At 42.9% G+C, this 18,025-nt stretch overlaps 1 protein-coding gene and 1 non-coding gene across 4 annotated transcripts in view; one reads left to right on the top strand and one right to left on the bottom strand.

Annotated features, from left to right (window-relative positions):
• FNDC3B (fibronectin type III domain containing 3B) overlaps positions 1–18,025 on the bottom strand; it is a 362,568-nt gene that overhangs the window by 31,494 nt on the left and 313,049 nt on the right. For all 3 annotated transcript variants that reach the window (XM_055128349.1, XM_055128351.1, XM_055128350.1), the window contains one exon: positions 14,071–14,351. In XM_055128349.1, the coding sequence (XP_054984324.1) occupies positions 14,071–14,351 (281 nt within the window). The remainder of the gene's footprint in view (positions 1–14,070; positions 14,352–18,025) is intronic.
• Positions 1,521–1,628, top strand: LOC129402792 (U6 spliceosomal RNA). The gene has a single exon (XR_008628835.1). It is a non-coding gene; the product is annotated as a U6 spliceosomal RNA (small nuclear RNA).

Consider the following 18,025-nt stretch of genomic DNA (forward strand, 5'->3'; position numbering starts at 1 on the left):
TCAGTACAGTCTGGACCTCAGGAACTGCCTGTCTCTGGCTGGCATTGGCAGAATTGAGCAGAAAGCCTTGCTCAGAGATAGGCAGAGCTCTGGGTGAGTGGAGAGCATGGGGGGAACCCCATTTCTTCTATTTCCACCCCTTTCTCCTTGCATTCTCTCATTCCCCAGCTCTTAGTCAATGCCATTAGCAGTCGGAAAAAAGGCACATTTCTATGAATTGATAAAGGCAATGCACCTAATAAAACCCGAACTTTATTCATAAAACAATTTTCAGTACAGAAGTAGGTAAAGAACTTAATCTGAAATGGGCATCTACAGAAATGCCAACAGTTAAAAATGGAAAAACACTAAACGCTTTTCCTTCCAGAATCAAAACTAAGTGCCCACAGATGTGGCTCAGTGTTATAGCACACGTATGTGTGTGCCCTGGGTTTGATCACCCGCATAGTTTAAAGTGGGATGGGAGGGGAACCCAAGAAGAAAGCAAAGATGTCTATTCTCACTAGACCTATTCAACATCATTACTAGAAGCCCCATCAGTAAGAGAGAAAAAAGGCACTTAGATAGGAAACAAAGAAATTATGATTTTACTTATAAATAAAATTATAAGACTTATATATAAAATTATATTTTTATAAGTAAAATTATAAGAAATTATAAGACACTGCTGAAGCTATTTGAAAAAATAAAAACCTAGAGAGGACAAACAGTGTTCATGACAGTATTCATACAGTGTTCATGATGTGATGTCCCCACGCCGATCTACAGATATAATACAAAGCTAATAAAATTCTGGTAGGATTCTTTGTAGCTATATAAAATTGGTTCTGAAAGTTATGTGAAAAGGCAAAATAGCTAAAATTAGCAAAAATATAAACAAGAGCAATCTGAAAGACTCACACTAGCTGATCTGTAAGGCACAGAACACAACACAGTGTGGTAAACGCACTGAGGCAGAGACATAGATCAATGTAACAGAACTGGGAATTCAGAAATAGATCAGCACAAGTATGGCTAACTGATTTTTGACAAATGTGCAAAGGTAATTCAATTGAGGGAGAATAGTCTTTTTATTGTATTAGAACAAATGGATATCAATAGCAAAATAAAATCTCAGTTTAAAGCTTATATAAAGTAACTTGGAATGAATGGAGATCTAAACTAAAAATATGAAAGTATTTAGAAGAAAATAAAATATTTGTTTCATTGATTTAGGTACAGGGTTCTTAGAAAAAATGCGAAATGTATGATCTATAAAAGTGGAACACTGAAAGAACAGGACTTCATCAAAATTAAAAACTTTTGCACCAATAAAAAATTGGAAACAATAGCTATAGACTTGGAGCAAAAGTATTTAAACCAAATGTCAACAAAGAAATCATTTCCAGAGTACATAAAACCTTTTAAAACTCATCAATAAGCAAACAAACCACCCAAATCAAAAATGAACAAAAGATGGGAACATGCTACCAAAGAGGATATGCAGGTAGCACATAAGTACACAAAAAGATGTTGGATGGGTGCTCGCTTCGGCAGCACATATACTAAAAATTGGAACGATACAGAGAAGATTAGCATGGCCCCTGCGCAAGGATGACAATCAAATTCGTGAAGCGTTCCATATTTTTGCTCTGCATCACTAATCATCAGAGAGATGCAGATCAAAACAACCATGAGATACCACCTCACACCACCTAGACTAGCACACATCCAAAAGAACAAAAGCAACCACTGTTGGAGAGGATGTGGAGAGAAAGGGACCCTTCTACACTGCTGGTGGGAATGCCGACTAGTTCAGCCCTTTTGGAAAACAATATGGACGATTCTTAAAAAATTAGAGGTTGAGCTCCCATTTGACCCAGCAATACCACTGCTGGGAATATATGCCAGAGGAGCAAAAAAGTATAGTCAAAATGACATCTGCACCTATATGTTCATTGCAGCACTGTTTACAATAGCCAGAATCTGGAAAAAACCCAAGTGCCCTAGAACAGATGACTGGTTGAAGAAATTTTGGTACATCTATACAATGGAATACTATGCAGCTGTTAGAAAAAAGGAGGTCATGAAGTTTGCATATAAGTGGATCAGCATGGAAAGTATCATGCTAAGTGAAATGCGTCAGAAAGAGAGAGACAGACATAGAAAGATTGCGCTCATCTGTGGAATATAGAATAATAGACTAGGAGTCTAACACCCAAGAATAGTAGAAATAAGTACTAGGAGGTTGTCTCCATGGCTTGGAGGCTGGTCTCTCATTCTGGGCAACTCAGAGAAGGGAACACCAAGTAAAATGTGGTCGGAGGTCATGCGGGGGAGGGGTGACGAGTGCCGAATGTAGACTAGAGACTGAACACAATGGCCGCTCAACACCTTTATTGCAAACCACAACACCTAATCAGAGAGAGAGAACGAAAGGGAATACCCTGCCACAGTGGCAGTTTGGGGTGGGGGGAGACGGGACTGGGGAGTGTGGGAGGGACGCTGGGTTTACTGGTGGTGGAGAATGGGCACTGGTGAAGGGATGGGTTCTCGAACATTGTATGGGGGAAACATGAGCACAAAAATGTATAAATCTGTAACTGTACCCTCACGGTGATTCATTAATTAAAAATAAAAAATAAAATAAAAAAAATAAATCTTAATCATGAAAAAAAAAAGAGATGTTGGATGGGCTCGGAGGTAGTACAGGAGGAAGTGTGCATCTGTGCGTGTGCCAGCCCTGGTTCCATCCCTGCACCACATGGTCCCTGCTATAGGGCTAAGTGTGGCTTGGGTGGTCCCTGGCACTGGCGCTGAAGAAGCACCATATCCACATTCCCTGGCACTCAACTATGACCTGGCTGCACAAGAATCACTGGGTGTGAGTCCTCTCCTCACTGCTTGGGGATCCCAAACACACACACACACACACACACACACACACACACACGACATCAGCTATGATGAAAATCAAAATTATAATAATTATATATAATTTGATGGGATCCCATCAAAATGGATTAAATAAAAATATTTAATGCCATGCTGCTATAAGGAGAATCTGAATGCTCTTATTTTGCTGGTAAGAATGCAAATGGCATACATAGCCCCATTGGTAAAGGTTTCTTACAATGTTTCTTAGAAAGTTTAATTATTCTTATCAGATGACCCAACATGGGACTCAAATCCCTTGTTTGGGCTTTCCTCAAGAAAAATTACAATTCATGTTCACATGTACACAAATGTTCATAGTTAATTCTACTCATATCACTGCAAACTAGAGAGTTTGAATGTAGTAGATACCTCTGATAAAACAGAACACAAGCTCTACTACCCCAGAGCCTGATTTCTGCCGGGCTTTATTTTACTATGAGCTGCACCAGGTTGTGGGTAAGGCAATGCCAGGGTGATACTTCCTTGTCTCCCAATAGGAGTCTTAGAAAAACAGTTTCCTGACATCAACACAAGAGTTTTTCCTATGATTAAAATAAAATTTGCTGAAACTAGAGAGGAAAAGTCTGTTTTAGAGGGTTATCATCTCGATGGCAGAAATGTATCTCTTCCTTCTCAGGAAATGAGAATTAAGCCAGAAGTCAAGTGTCATTCTCCTCCCCCCCGCTCCACCAATGGGGTAACACATTTCCTCACCTAAAAGGTTTAAACTAAGGTGTTCCAGTGTCCCAATGCCATTTCTCCCCTAAATTCTCCATGCAGAGACCAAGATTCTTCCCCTGTCTGCTTGCCATTGCCCTTCAGAGCCCCGCAGAACCCTGCAGATGGCCTTACTGTCCTGTTCAACGGGGCCTTCAGTTTTTTCATCATTTTTTGTTGGGGTGCATGTGGGGTGGGTGGCCCACACCTGACTATTCTCAGGATTTACTCTTGGCTCTTCAGTCTTGGCGGGGCTTGAGGGACTGGGCGGTGCCAGGGACGGAATGGAAGTTGGCTGAGTGCAAGGCGAATGACTTAACCCTGTGCTCTTTCTCTCAACTCTCAGTTGTTGCTGCTGTTTTTTTTTTTTTTCAAACAAATAGAAGAGAGAAAATAGGTTGCTCAAGATGGTTCTGCTGAAGAAAAAAATGCTTAGAATTCTGAATGTTATAAGAATTTTAAAAGTTTAAGCACCAAGGGTGAGAGAAAGAGCACAATGGACTTGCATGTTCTGTGTGCCAGAGGCCAGGGACTTGATCCTCCATATCACATGGTCTCCTGAGAACTTTTGCAGGAAGTGACTGCCCCACCTCCCCTCCACAAGCACAGAGATGGAGGCAGCCCCTGAGCAATGCAGGGGTATCCAACAACCCGTTAAGTAACTAATTAAAAAAGAAGATAAGTGTCAAGACATGAAAAAATGGCTCCATGGTAGCCATTTGGGAGATACTGGGTTCCTTATATCTATAAATCTGTATTCTCTGAGCTTCTGCAGAAGAGTACCGGGTAGGTGCATAATCACAGCCTTACACTGCTACTGCTTCCACCACCATCACCACTACTACTACTACGAGTAATGCCACCACTGCCACCACCTTCAATGACTGGGCAATACTAATTGCATTTTACTAATAAATACTAATATAGCATTTTAACTCTTTAGGATTGTTGTTTCTTGGGATTCTGGCTCATCACTTTAGTGGTCTTTGGAAAGCTGCCTAATGCCTTAGAAGAAGAACATAGTATCTTTGCTGCATTTACAAATGGATTTCATAATTAAGATAAGGGACATAAGAAGCACTTTCAATTTTAAAAAATATATTTTACATTTCATCAAAAAGTCATCAGGATCTAAGAAGCCAGGACCACTTTGGTGAACTTATTTCAAGTGCTGATTTATGAAGGCATTCCTCTTATGCTTGCTTTGAGACCAACAGTTCTCTCCACAGTAAAGAAATGTGTGGTGGAAATCCAGCACTACTGGCCCTGCTGGGCATGTGTATGTGTCCCTGTTGTGGTTGCCTTATTCCCACCACCTCACTCCAGGATGAGTGACTGCTATTGATAGCACCTATGTTTGCCCAAGAATCTCTTTGCCACCACGCCAGGCTGTCTTCACCGGGGCCCCCTCGAGGGGTGGGGGTTGAGTTTCCCTCCTCGCCCCAAGCAGAGCCCTGGCAGCCAAAATTCTCCAGAACCCAGGTGCAGTCATGCTCAAGTCCACTCTCCACATGCTTGGGTGAGCCTTACTCATGAAGGAACTGACAGAAGAACCCAGGTATGTGGGACCCGTGGCTGAGATCTTCAAGCCTGCCTGGATGGGGACTGGGCCTCCTCCACCCAGATCCCCTGTTTTCCAGTAGCTTGGCAGTCACACCCACAAACCACAAACTGCTCCCTTCCCCCCTTCATGTAATCTCATCAATGGCCAAGATCCAGATACTATAAAACAAAGCTCCCAGAAGAGAGCGATGCAGATTCCTGCATGGCAGAGCCTGGCAAGCTACCCATGGCATATTCGATATGCCAAAAAACAGTAATAATGGGCCTCATTTCCCTGACCCTGAATGTGACAGGAATGAATGGAGACATTACTGGCACCCACTCGAGCAAATCGATGAGCAACGGGATGACAGTGATACAGCGATACAGTGATGTTTGTCCTAAATTCTGGTCATGGATCCAGCAACAAACTCTAAGTAGTGGATTCTTTTAAAACTGTCCTCCTACGGTGAGAGAGACAAGGAGCCTAGAAACAGACCAAAGTGACCCTGATGATCAGCACACACAGCACTGAGAAGCCGCCCTGTTCAATGGGCTGTAATATGGAGAAGGAACTGGTATTTCCTCTTTCTATTAGACATGAGCAAACTTTCTGGAAAGGTCTCCCAGGCAGTGTTGAGAAGGCCTGGGTGTTCTCCGGCCTACCCGGCTGGTGATTTAATGCTATGACTTAAGGACGTGTCCTGCTTGCCCCTGACGCTCAGCTGACCATACTGTGTGGAGGCCAGGACCCAAGCAGTGGTATGGGTCAGCCACACGCAAAGCCTGGCCTTTACCTGCTCTTCTCTCTCTGATCTTGAATTCATATCCAGATGGGAACGAACTCAAGTCAAACTCAAGTTAAGTCACTCAACTTCAATCGCAAGGCTGTTGCCAGGTGTTGAAGACTAGATTTGATACAAACAATAGTATCTGTAATATTGACCCTGATTCTGTGAGGTCAACATTACTTTATCTATTTTACAAAATGACTGAGCTGGCTAGGCTCGCACGCTTGCATGAGCTACACAGCAGATGTCGGTCAGACATCTGCTGGAGCCTTGTCCTGACAGGCTCAACATCTCTGGGCACCCTCACATCACATACTCTCCTAACACAACATAGGCCTTCAAATAGCCACAGATCCAACCCAAAGACAATTTTAATTTGAACCACACTTCCATTTCAAAACAACTGCCACTTGCCAATGAAAGTCAGAACATCCAGCACATTTATTTTCACATGATTTGAACAACTTTTGGCTCTGAAATCGACTACCAAGATTGTAAGACACTTGATTTGCCCTACATTTTTTAAGGAAACATTTTCTTTCAGTGAATATGCTAAGGAAAGAATCCTTTCCCGATTTGATACACCAGAGTTAATGTTAATTAGTTCTGTTAAAGTGACTGTTCAAACTGCAGAACTTTTCAAATTAAAGAACCATCAAGTATCTAAAATGAGCTGAGGCTGTGGCTTCTTGTATTTTGATGAAAATATGAAGATCACTAAGCTTAGGTGGCCAAGAATGCTGAACAAGGACTAAGATAGTTTCTCTTTGTTTTGAGATGGAAAATGTGGTGTGTGAAAGTAATTTCCTAGTTCCATTGAAAGCACACATGGACAAATGAGCAAAACAAATCCTAAAATGAAAAACAATTCCCAGAATTCACTGCATACAGCGCTTTCCTATTTTGTTGAATTACTTAACGTTTATACCAAACACAAACTGAGAGGCTTTCTCTTTAGTTGAAGTAACATGTCAATCTTCTATTTTCCAATTTAGGGAGGCGATGTAACTCTGAGCAAACTCTCATCTTGGTGAGGCTGATGTGAAAAATCTCTTCAAGCATCCAGGACTTGAATTACTCATAAATACACAGCTGGTGGGGCTTAAATCTAGACAGATGGTACAGCCTTTCGGTACTTTGACTGAAAAGTTACTACTGTAATACCTGATTTTATTTTTTCATTTTCATTTTATTTTTGGCTTCTGGGCCAAACCCAGCAGTTGTCAAGGACTACTCCTGGCTTTACACTGAGGAATTACTCCTGGTGAGTTCAGGAGATCCGTACAGGGTTCGGAGATCAAGCCCAGGTCAGCCTCATGCACAGTAAGTGCTCTCCTTGCTCACTGTACTACTGCTCTGGCCCCACCTATCTAATTTTGAATATCAATATACTCCGGCCTCAGAAGGTCTTCCATAAAATACTTTATATACACACAGTCTCACATATCAATGTCATACAATTAAAGAATCACATCTAGCGTTTCTCAGTTTGGGAAGGTGTTGGCTCAACCAGGACTGGCCATCCCAGTCTTAGGGGTCTGAGGGTGGCCAAGGGAAGGAGGTGGGACAATCACCACCCCCATCCTGGGGTAAGGAAAAGGTCAAGAAACAAAAGAGAGGCTTTTCCTCCTTCATCTTTTCAACTAACATTTAACCAAGAGGAGGAATATATGAATGCAGAGAATACTTAGACAATTTCTGAAGAAACAGAATAGCGCCCCAAACACAGGAAAGCTCTTTGGGAGCAAAAGTTGTGTTCCGAGTCCAGCTCCGAGAAGGCTCTGGGAAGGGTCACCCGCGCTGCCTCAGATCCATCCCTCCCTCCAACCCCACTCCATGTTCCATCAGCACCTTGGCCTCCAGTGCCACCCTTCTGACTCAGGCACTTGGATTTGCTTTCTAAAAATACGCCCTGTCTTCACAGAAACAAAACCGTCCATGTCTCCCATGGCTTAAAGGAGAATGCCAGATTTTCTCCAGACACTTTTAATTATGATCTTGCCACAACCTGCTTTTCAGTTCATTTTTTCTCCCCACCAAATATTATCACTAGATTACAAACTGAGTGCTTATTTTCTTTGTGCTCCCATACTGTTGTCTGAAACATTTTCTAAGACACTGAAAATTATGATAGGTAGGCAGATTTATTATCCCAATTTTACAGATCAGGAGATAGACGCATAGAGAGTCAGAGGTCACAGAGAAAATAAGTGAGGGGCCCAGGATGGAAGTCAAGGCATTCTGACTCTGGCCTGCTGCTTCCGAACCACTCTCAATGTGTCTCCTAATAAAGTCCAACCCATGTTGTTAGGTCAAAATGATTCATGACTCACTCAGGACAGGCTAATGGAGTGTTTGACATATAATAAGAACTCAACAAATGTTATTTTCATCCCCATTTCACCTAGCAAAAAGAACATAAAAGAGCATAACAAACAAATCTACCTTAAATTTCTGTTATTTGCCAGCTCAGTGTGAGTCAGACACATAATGAGGCTGCCAAAAAAAGTAATCTTAAGCGACCTCAGAAACTGCTCAACATGGAGAAGAAAGGTGACATTCTGCTCCACTCTGAACGTTCAGAGCATTCCTTGAGGAAGGGCCATGGCTCCCTTTGATGCCCATCAAGAAACAATTATCCATGGAAGAGAATGGAGGGAGGCTTATAGAAGCTGCATTTGGGCTACAGCGAGAGTCCAGAGGGCAGGGCGTGTACTTCATATGAAGCTAAACCGGGTTTGATCATTGGCATCCCATGAACACTGACAGGAGTAATTTCTGAGTGCAGAGTTAGGAGTAACCACTGAGTATTGCTGGGTATGGCTCCCAAAACACGGAGTGGCGGGAGGAAAGCCGTGCTTATGGAGACTGGCTTGATGTGAGGATGATTAAGGGGGAAAAGCTGATATGACATGACACGACACAAGGATGTGTCGGCACAGTCCATGGCTCTGTTCTCTGCAAAAGCTCTCCAGGTAATTCAGATAAATATGAGTGTTCAGGAAACACTGCTCTAGGACTGAGCTTCTTAATCTGGGGGCTGCAGCCCCCTGGGTGGAGGAACTGAATGTGAGGGCGGCGGAAATTTTGGCAACACTAAAAGGTTTCTGAATGCACAATGACCAAAACCTAATTCAAAATCAATCACTTAATGAGTCTGAGGTGTTTCTGGCAATGCTCGCCTGGCCTCCTCTCCTCTGGTGATAGGGGTTTGGGCGCAAGTGGAAAAAGTTTAAGAAGCATTGCTTTAAGCTCTGAAACTTGAACATATACAAAATCTCCTTAAGGGTTTCAGGAGCTAAGGCAGTATTGGGGCCCCAGCCCCAGGGCTTGTGACTTGGTGGGTCTGCCGGATTGTGGGACATTTTGCATTTTCCCAAGTTTCTAGGTAATGCTGATGCTGTTTTAAAATCCTCACATGTGGAACCATTCTGCTCCACAGTAAGGCACAGGATCAGCCAAGTATACTTTAGATTTAGAGACGCTTTGATGAAATAGAAGGAAACATAATCGAGTTGCTCACAAATGGAAGATGTTGAAATCCCTGGCCCAGGAGAGAGGGTGACCCCCGGGGACTTCATCTCAGCTCGTAAAACCCAGGACTCCAGGAGGCTGGAAGTGTGCTGAGGAAAGATACATCTGTTTAAACATTTTTCTTCTTTTCAAATCTTAACAAAAAATTAATACAAATTAAGTTCTAAGCTCAAAAATGACGTCTTTGGTCGAGAGAGATAACTTAGTATGTGGGAACATATTACTTCCATGTGGAAAGTCCTGGTTTAATGGCCAGCTCTGCATGCTTCTCTGGGCAATGCCAGAAGCACAGAGCTGAGAGTGCTCAAGCATCCCCAGTGTGTCCCAAACTCAAAAGAAAAGAGAAATGTTTTTTGAAAAAGCGCTGTAATGTAAGAGGTGGAAGGAGGTCAACAGGCCATGAAGTAGACGTGCCAGCACAGAAAGGATTCACTGGAAAAAAACTTTTTGCACAGCAGTGGGCTTTGCTAGAGAAGTCAACAGTTCTATGCCAGCAAAACAAAACAAACAACTCAATGTGGGAACAGTGCGTGATTGTTGAAGGTTACCGAACCCACACATGTACATCCTTTATCCAAACCCTACATCTTGCTCAGAATGTTTTCATTCCACACTTTTATCTAGAACATTCTGAACTGTTTACTTGTATTTTAATCAATTTATGGGAGAGAAAAAGGTGAAGCAAAAGCTGACTGAACCAGAATGACCCCTGAGTTCCTGGAAGCGCTCACTTTGTATTTCGCCGTAATTATTACAATTGCGGTTTTCCAACAAAGAGCAAGACAGGGGGGCTGACAGCATACACTCACACATTACAGAAACGAAATTCTGTAAGCTGTAAAAGAATAATCTTTAATAAGAATATTAAAATCAATATTTTATGAAGTATTTTATATTTTGTAAATAAGTATAATTTATTTAATAACTGATCGACAAATTCTTAGGCTAAATCTTTTCTGGGGGGCGGGCAAGAACATACAACATGATTACCATCACAAAACTACCTTCGTGCTGGAGAGAGAGCTCAAGGGGCTGAAGGACATGCTCTATACTGGGAGGTCCGGGGTTGACCCTGACACTGCATGGTCCCCTGAGTGACTCTCAAGTACACAAAGCCAGTGTCCCCGAGCAAATAGGATGTGGCACCCCAAACATCGCCCACCCTCACAAAGATGTCTTCTACAGATGTCCAATTTTCATGCCACTTGTTTAAAATAGTATCTTCAACATACCCTAAAATAACAGGTGAGATCCCCCATCCCCCATTCTGAATTTCTTCATTCAGCTAAATGTGCTGGTCTTCCATACTAACGCTGAAATGAATTAGTTATGTTATACCCATTCAGCAGCACTGTAGTAGTAGCACTGTCATCCCGTTGTTCATTGATTGCTGGAGTGGGCACCAGTAACGTCTCCATTGTGAGACTTGTTGTTACTGTTTTTGGCATATCGAATACACCACGGGTAGTTTGCCAGGCTATGCCATGCAGGCGGGATACTCTCAGTAGCTTGCCAGGCTCTACGAGAAGGGCAGAGGAATCAAACCAGGGTTGGCCACGTGTAAGGCAAATGCCCTACCCGCTGTGCCCATTCAGTACTTTAAAAAAAACCGTCCTGAGAGTTTCCTTTCCAAATCTAGACTCATTTCCCCTTGCCCTATTGTCCTGACATTACTAAGCTACTTACTTTTACTAAGTGATCACTCATGATAGAATTATCCTGAGGTAGATTTTCTTTCTTTTCTTTTTGGATTTTGAGCACAGCTGAAGGTTTCTTGGGAGACCATGCAGTGCTGGGTGTCAAACCCAGGTCTCCCATATGTAAAACATGTAAGACATCTCTCTGAAGCCTGAGGTACAATTTTTAACATGTATTGTGTGTATGTGAATGTGTGTGTGTGTGTGTGCTGTGAGGAAAAGAATGCAGGCCTCCCTTCTCCTGGAATGCAAGAAAGTGTACTACCACAAAGTCACATCTCCAGCCCACTTTTAAACATATTTTAAATAGTTACATAGAAGTTGTTTCTGATCATTTCTATGATAAATAGAATGAAATCATGAAAAAATTTCTCTGTTGGTTTCCTCATATGAGTCCTTCAGCTCTAGACTTCTTACTAGAAGTTTCTGACTGTAGAATTTGACTGTACTAATGAAAGCCAACATACCTCCCAGACCATCCTACCCATAGGTCTTACAATGATGTAAGCCACATTTGGGGGTTAATACCTGGTCCAAAAGCCCTTCGTCACTCACACCTGAGAGTTCACAGGCGGGAGACCTGAGTTTGGGTCCATCCCAGAGCAGCCTGGAGTGTGGATAATAACAGGCACAAATCCTTCCCGCGAGTCTCTAAACCAACATGTCTTCTTCACTGGTACTCAAGTCTGATGGTCCAACATCAAGCAATTATTCTGGTTCTGTAGAAAGCTGGGAAACGCCACTCACTTAGCCATCTGCCTCATTGTTCTGTTTCCTTAGAGCACTGTAAGCAGGGGAATCCCCCAGAGCCAAGGTCTGAGCTTCACCATCTCTGGATTTCCTCAGCAATAAATGCTCTGGACACCATAAGCATTCAGTATCTGATTAATGAGAGGGAAGTCTGGTGTTCTGAGACTGGAGGAAGGCTAATGATGAAGCAGTGTCTTTGTCCGGCCTATTCTCTAGCCCCCCGTGATTATTTTCACTTATCCCTTTCAAATCTTTCTGACCATCCTGATTCCCAGGATCTCTCCTGTACAGAGTACCCAAGGGCTTTATCTAGTGTTACTTCCAGCTTGAAAGGTCAGAGTCATCTATTTCTTACTGTTATTTAAGTGCTCCCAACCCCAAGCGGTACTTGAGGGCAAGCACTGCCACTCTCATCCCAGATCCTAGTTTCTTGTCCCATCTCCTCTTCTCATTTCTTTTCCTCTCCCCTTCCTTTAGTTTGTTTTGTTTTGTTGTTTGTTTTCACTTTGCAGGTATACTTGGTGGTAGTCTAGGGCTGCTCTTGGTTTAGTGCTTAGGAGTTACTCCTGGTGATGTTCAGGGGGCAATATGGCACCAGAGATCATTACTCGGCCTGGTGAGCTAGCTTAGGGCCCTGTTTCCTAGTCTGTGCCCAAAACAGACTTGTAAGAAGCATGAAGAGTAAGCACACAATTTTGAAGAGCAAGATGAATTGTACTGTAAGGATCATTCACAGAAGATACAATCAGAGAAACGGGAGTTATCATGTATGTAGTAGGATAGAACTTTGATATTTCATATCTAATTAGCCGATTTATTTCTTCAGCTTCTGATGATTAAAACCAAGGTTGCTTACCTGATGACAGAATTAGCAAACACTGCAGAAAAAGGAATAAGGAAGCCTATAGGCTCCTTTTGAACAAGTTTATCTGCCTGCCCTTTACTTGCTTGCCCCAAGAAGAACCACTTTTGATGCTCCTGGAACGAGAGAACTGCAAAGGAAGCTGTGCACTGGCTACGGCTACAGCCTGGAATTCTACACAGAGAATATCTATGGATCTGCCACTACTTACAACAGGCTTACAAGGTAAGGAACCTTGTTCTCCTTGTTCTATGGGTGGAACAGATGTAACTGAGTCCAAGGTATTACCTTCCCCAGAAACTATTTATTCTGTCAAAGGGAGACAGTGCGCAAAAACACACTGGAATAACCACAGATGGTATGTGCATGCCTTAAATGCTGATTATAGGCCTAAAAATATTTTTACAGAGTTGCTATAGTTTACAACAATAGTAAAGTCATTGTTTTACAGTTGCAGAACACTATACCAATCCCTCTAATAGTGATTCCAGAACTTCCCACCACAGACTTTGTTTTCAGTTAAGACGATGTGGGGCCAGGACAAAAAAGAGACTGGATATTTTAAGAGGCCATGTTGGTGTGTAAGAAAAGGAAGTGGGACTGGCCACCCAAATAGGTTTCTGGTGAAAAAGAAGGGGCAGATGCTGACTTTTGCTCAATGGTGTGTGATGTCACCTCTCTTACTCCGATTCTTTATGAAATTTCAAGTAAAAGCTACACCCACAAGTAATTTATAACACTTAGTTTCTTTTGTGGGGGAGATCAGAAAATGGGTAGAGAGCCTTGTTTCAGAGGTGGGAAGAGTGTCCACATATGAGTCCTGGCAGAAATACAAAGAAAACCTGATTTAAAATGGGAGCTGTGGGCTGGAGAGATAGCACAGCGGGTAGGGCGTTTGCCTTGCACGCGGCCGACCCAGGTTCGAATCCCAGCATCCCATATGGTCCCCTGAGCACAGCCAGGGGTGATTCCTGAGTGCAGAGCCAGGAGTGACCCCTGTGCATCGCCAGGTGTGACCCAAAAAGCAAAAAAAAAAAAAAAAAAAAAATGGGAGCTGAAACGTCCGCTCGGGGGTTAGGAGCTATATAAATAAATGTGCATCTAAGTCATAAAAGTAGCACAAATTCTTTCACTCTCTCTGTGATCGGTGCTCTTAATTATATGAAGACTCTCTAGAATTCACCCATGTGACCTTCAGGCCCTAAAGGGTCTGCAGTGCTGAGATGCTGAGGGAGCTTGGTTTCCATTTCCCTGCACTCACCGGTAGGTGGTTTCTGGAAGAAGGTCATTCATGACATAAGTGGTCGTGTTGCCCACGGTAATGCTGGTGTCTCCAAGGTCAATGGTGTACGCGAGGATTTCCGATCCATTACTGCACGGCTCTTCCCAGTTCAGTACAAGGCACGCAGAAGGTGAGTCAGGCCGGGGGCCGGAGGTCTCCTCCTCCAGGACGCAGAGCGTGGAGACGGGGTCAGGGGCAGATGCTGGTGTCTGGCAAAGGACAAGTTCACTGTATGGGCCTGCTCCAGCCTGATTGACAGCCTACGCAGCAGAAGGGAAAGAGAGACGAAGCACTCCATTAGCACAGTCACTAAATAAACGTATAGTGAGAAACAACTTATGGAGATGCAGGTAGAATAAAGCCTAGAAGATGGTAACCATCTCCTAAAGGCATCAACCATGTATTTTCTATTAATAGAGCACAATTAAGACTGTAATCATCACTGCTTAGGAATTTTTTTTTTAAATATTGCAGGGTTGCACAACTCACTTCAGTTTATATACTGTCTTACACAATCTTAAAAATTATCATTTGAGGTAGACATTTTAATGACAAGTACTCCTATCTGCCTCCCAGAAAGGAGGGAATGCAGAGTTAGATCAAATAACCCAGGTTCAATGCATGTGTGTGTGGGGGAGGGTGGGGGGGTGTCCACACCCAGTGGCGCCCAGGGCATACGCCTTGCTTTAGTGTTCAGGGATCACTCCCGGTGGTGCTTGGGGAATCTAGGCTGTGGGGGATTAGACCAATGCTGGCTGCATGCAAGGGAAGCACCTTTACCCCCGTGTTATCTCTCCAGTTCACTCAGGTTCCAGATTTAGAGGAAATGCTGTGAGCAAAATTCAGCAAACTTTTTAATTCAAGTATTGCCTTAGGAGAGCTATAAGAATTATAGAGAAAATATCGATTATTCAGTGTGAAAAATGAGCTTATACTGGAAGTCAGTTCTCAGCCCCCACATGGCTTTCCCCAGAGCAGCAGCTGACACCGTGACCACTCACTCTCTTACAAAAACTGAGTCACGTGGTCTCTGGAACCCACACACCTTTGTTTCTGTGGATTTGCTGCTGCGTCTCACTTGGCTCACTGGTATTTGTCAGCGTACCAGGGCTCAGTGCTCGGGGACACCTTTTCTACCTCTGCTTGAACTCAGAGACTTCTCCTTGTCTCAGGGAGACGCAAGGTATGGAAACGCTATTCATCTCTCACTCCCAGATCACGTCGCTCTGATCTCTGCCTTGAAGCTCAGCCCAGAGCACCAACTGCCTTTTGATCTCCACTCGAATACGAAGTCAACGTCTCAAAACTCACGTACCCGCACCACTCCTCGCCTCTTCCCCACTCCCCCACATCAGAAGCCCCAGTACGCCCCATGGAGGTTTCCGCAGCCTCTGGTTCTTTGAGTCATGACAGAAAATCCTTCCCCTATCCAGGTCGTGAGCGTGTCCTAAGCCCTCTGGCAGCAAAGGCGTGTCTCTGGACACTGAGGACCTCCTCCCTGTGGCCTGGCCTTTGCTCCACAGTCTTTCACTCACCCCAGGCAGGGTGACACTGCTCAGATTTCTCAGTGGTTTCCCCCAAACTCAGAATAAACTTCAAAGTCCTTGCAACAGCCCCAAAGGTTCTGATTTTCTCACCTTCACCCTCCCCAGAGCCCTGCTACCATGCTGCCCTCCACTGACACCATCCTGCTTTTTCTGCTCCAACCACTCTGACTTCTAGGCTGATCCACAAGGACCCCCAGCCCGAGTCAGCTTTGGGGCCTCCGCAAACTACTGTTTTTCTCGTGGAGAAAACAAACAGTTGGCAGCCTCCTTAGGAAAGTGAAAGAACTCTAAAACCCATTTATTTCACTCACAGGAAAATTTATGAAGATAAATCACGGAAATCACCTGAGGGCTTAGAATTTCCGAGCAAAACTTACAACACTTGTGTATTAGTTTATTCCAAAGAAGCAAATTAAAAAACATTCAGTGACTAACAAATCACCTGTGAAAATCCACTGTAGAAGCTTAACACCACAGTTAGAGTTCATTGCGGGGGCAGAGCCAAAGGTACTGGGTCGACTACGGGCTCTGCACTCAGGGATCACCCCTGGCAGGCCTCGGAGTCTGTACGGAGTCCGTGCATGGAACCTGGATATTAGTGTGCAAGACAAATTTACTTCTGAGTATGTTTACACCTATATAAAATAGGTGGAGGAACACCCAATTCTCAGGTGCTAAAGCTTTCACTAGTTAACAAGAACAACTGTGGCAGAGTATTGTCAACTGTGGGTATTCTCTTTCCTTCCAACTGGAAAAGCATAAAGAAAAAAAAAAGCGCCTTTACAAATATATATATATATGCATATATATACTACACATATATATGCATGTATATATGTGTATGTATATGCATATATATATGTGTGTATATATAAATAAATTTTAATTTTTTAATTAAGAAATTCAGACTTAGGGGCTGAAGCAATAGCACAGCGGGTAGGGTATTTGCTTTGCATGCGGCCGACCCGGGTTCGATTCCCAGCATCCCATATGGTCCCCTGAGCACCGCCAGGAATAATTCCTGAGTGCAGAGCCAGGAGTAAACCCTGTGCAGAGCCAAGTGTGACCCAAAAAGCAAAAACAAAATAAAAATAAAAATAAAAGAAATTCAGACTTAGAGAGAAGCTGAAAAACCAGTATACAGAAATTTCCCTGTATCTCTCACTTTGTTTCCCCTACACTTATAACTCTAGACTCATGATTAATTCCAGAAAATGAACACTTACAAATGTTTCTTCAGAAAGATTTGAGTCTTAACAAATTTTTCTGGGAGATGATTTTTTTTCTATTTCAGGTTCTACTCCTTTACTTTTCATTTATATGAAAAATCATTCTTGATTTATACCACATATTATTTTATTGCCTACTTTCAAGGTAAACTTAATTCAAAAACATCTTTTACAAAATAATAGTATATGGTATACCTCATGTGACAAGCTTTATGCTGTTTATGCTATTGCCATTACCCTATTCTTTAGGAATAATATACAGATTAAGTTTCCTGAGCAAAATAAAGATTTCACACAATTTTTATAAGACATGTATAGGTAGCACATATGATTTAATTTCTAAGGCTCTAATAGTCAAAATAACTATTTTGGGGGTTTATTTTATTTTTACAGTAAAGCTGAATAAAAATAATTCACAAGGACCAGAGAGCTAGCACAGGGGGTGAAGCTTTGCACATGGTTTACCCAGGCTCGAACTCCAGTACCCCAAGCCCACCAGGCGTGATCCCTGAGGGAGAGTCAGGAGTGAGCTCTGAACATGGCCCTGTGTGACCCAAAAAGCAAAACCAAAACAACAAAACAGATAATTTACGATAGGTTCATAAATGCCAAGAAATTAATATAAGTTGAGGAGACTCTTGAAAATATTTTTTCAGCACAGCAATGGGTGTTCTCAAAGTATGAGCCTCTTCATGGGATCTGGATCACTCTACGATGTCGGAAAGTATTTACTTCTGACTACCAAGACACAGAGGAAATAGTCGTATGCAGCTTCTCCTCTATTCTTACCAATGTAAGAATTCTTACCAAATGCAATTTTTGCGAAGTCACTGCTAAGTGACAACATATACCTGGAAGGAAGACAGGAAGCAGAACATTCTAGAGAGAAATCCAAACTCAAAAAGCACACTGAGTGAAGTTCTTTCCCGTGGTGGCAGACAGTTCTTTATTCATGTCCTGCCTTATTCCAAACACAGGACGGGAGCACTTGATGTGACCTCTGCCAACGACACTGCATCGCTATTCTAAAGATCAGACAGGGTGCTATGACCTGACTCACTGACAAAGGGTCACGTAATCCCAGGTGCTCCATCAGAGAAGGAAGGAAGGTGTGTAACACAAGCTTAATCAGAAATGTTTATGATAAAGCAGGCTTCA

The sequence above is a fragment of the Sorex araneus genome, chromosome 2, assembly GCF_027595985.1.
Source record: "Sorex araneus isolate mSorAra2 chromosome 2, mSorAra2.pri, whole genome shotgun sequence".
Lineage (NCBI taxonomy): Eukaryota > Metazoa > Chordata > Mammalia > Eulipotyphla > Soricidae > Sorex > Sorex araneus.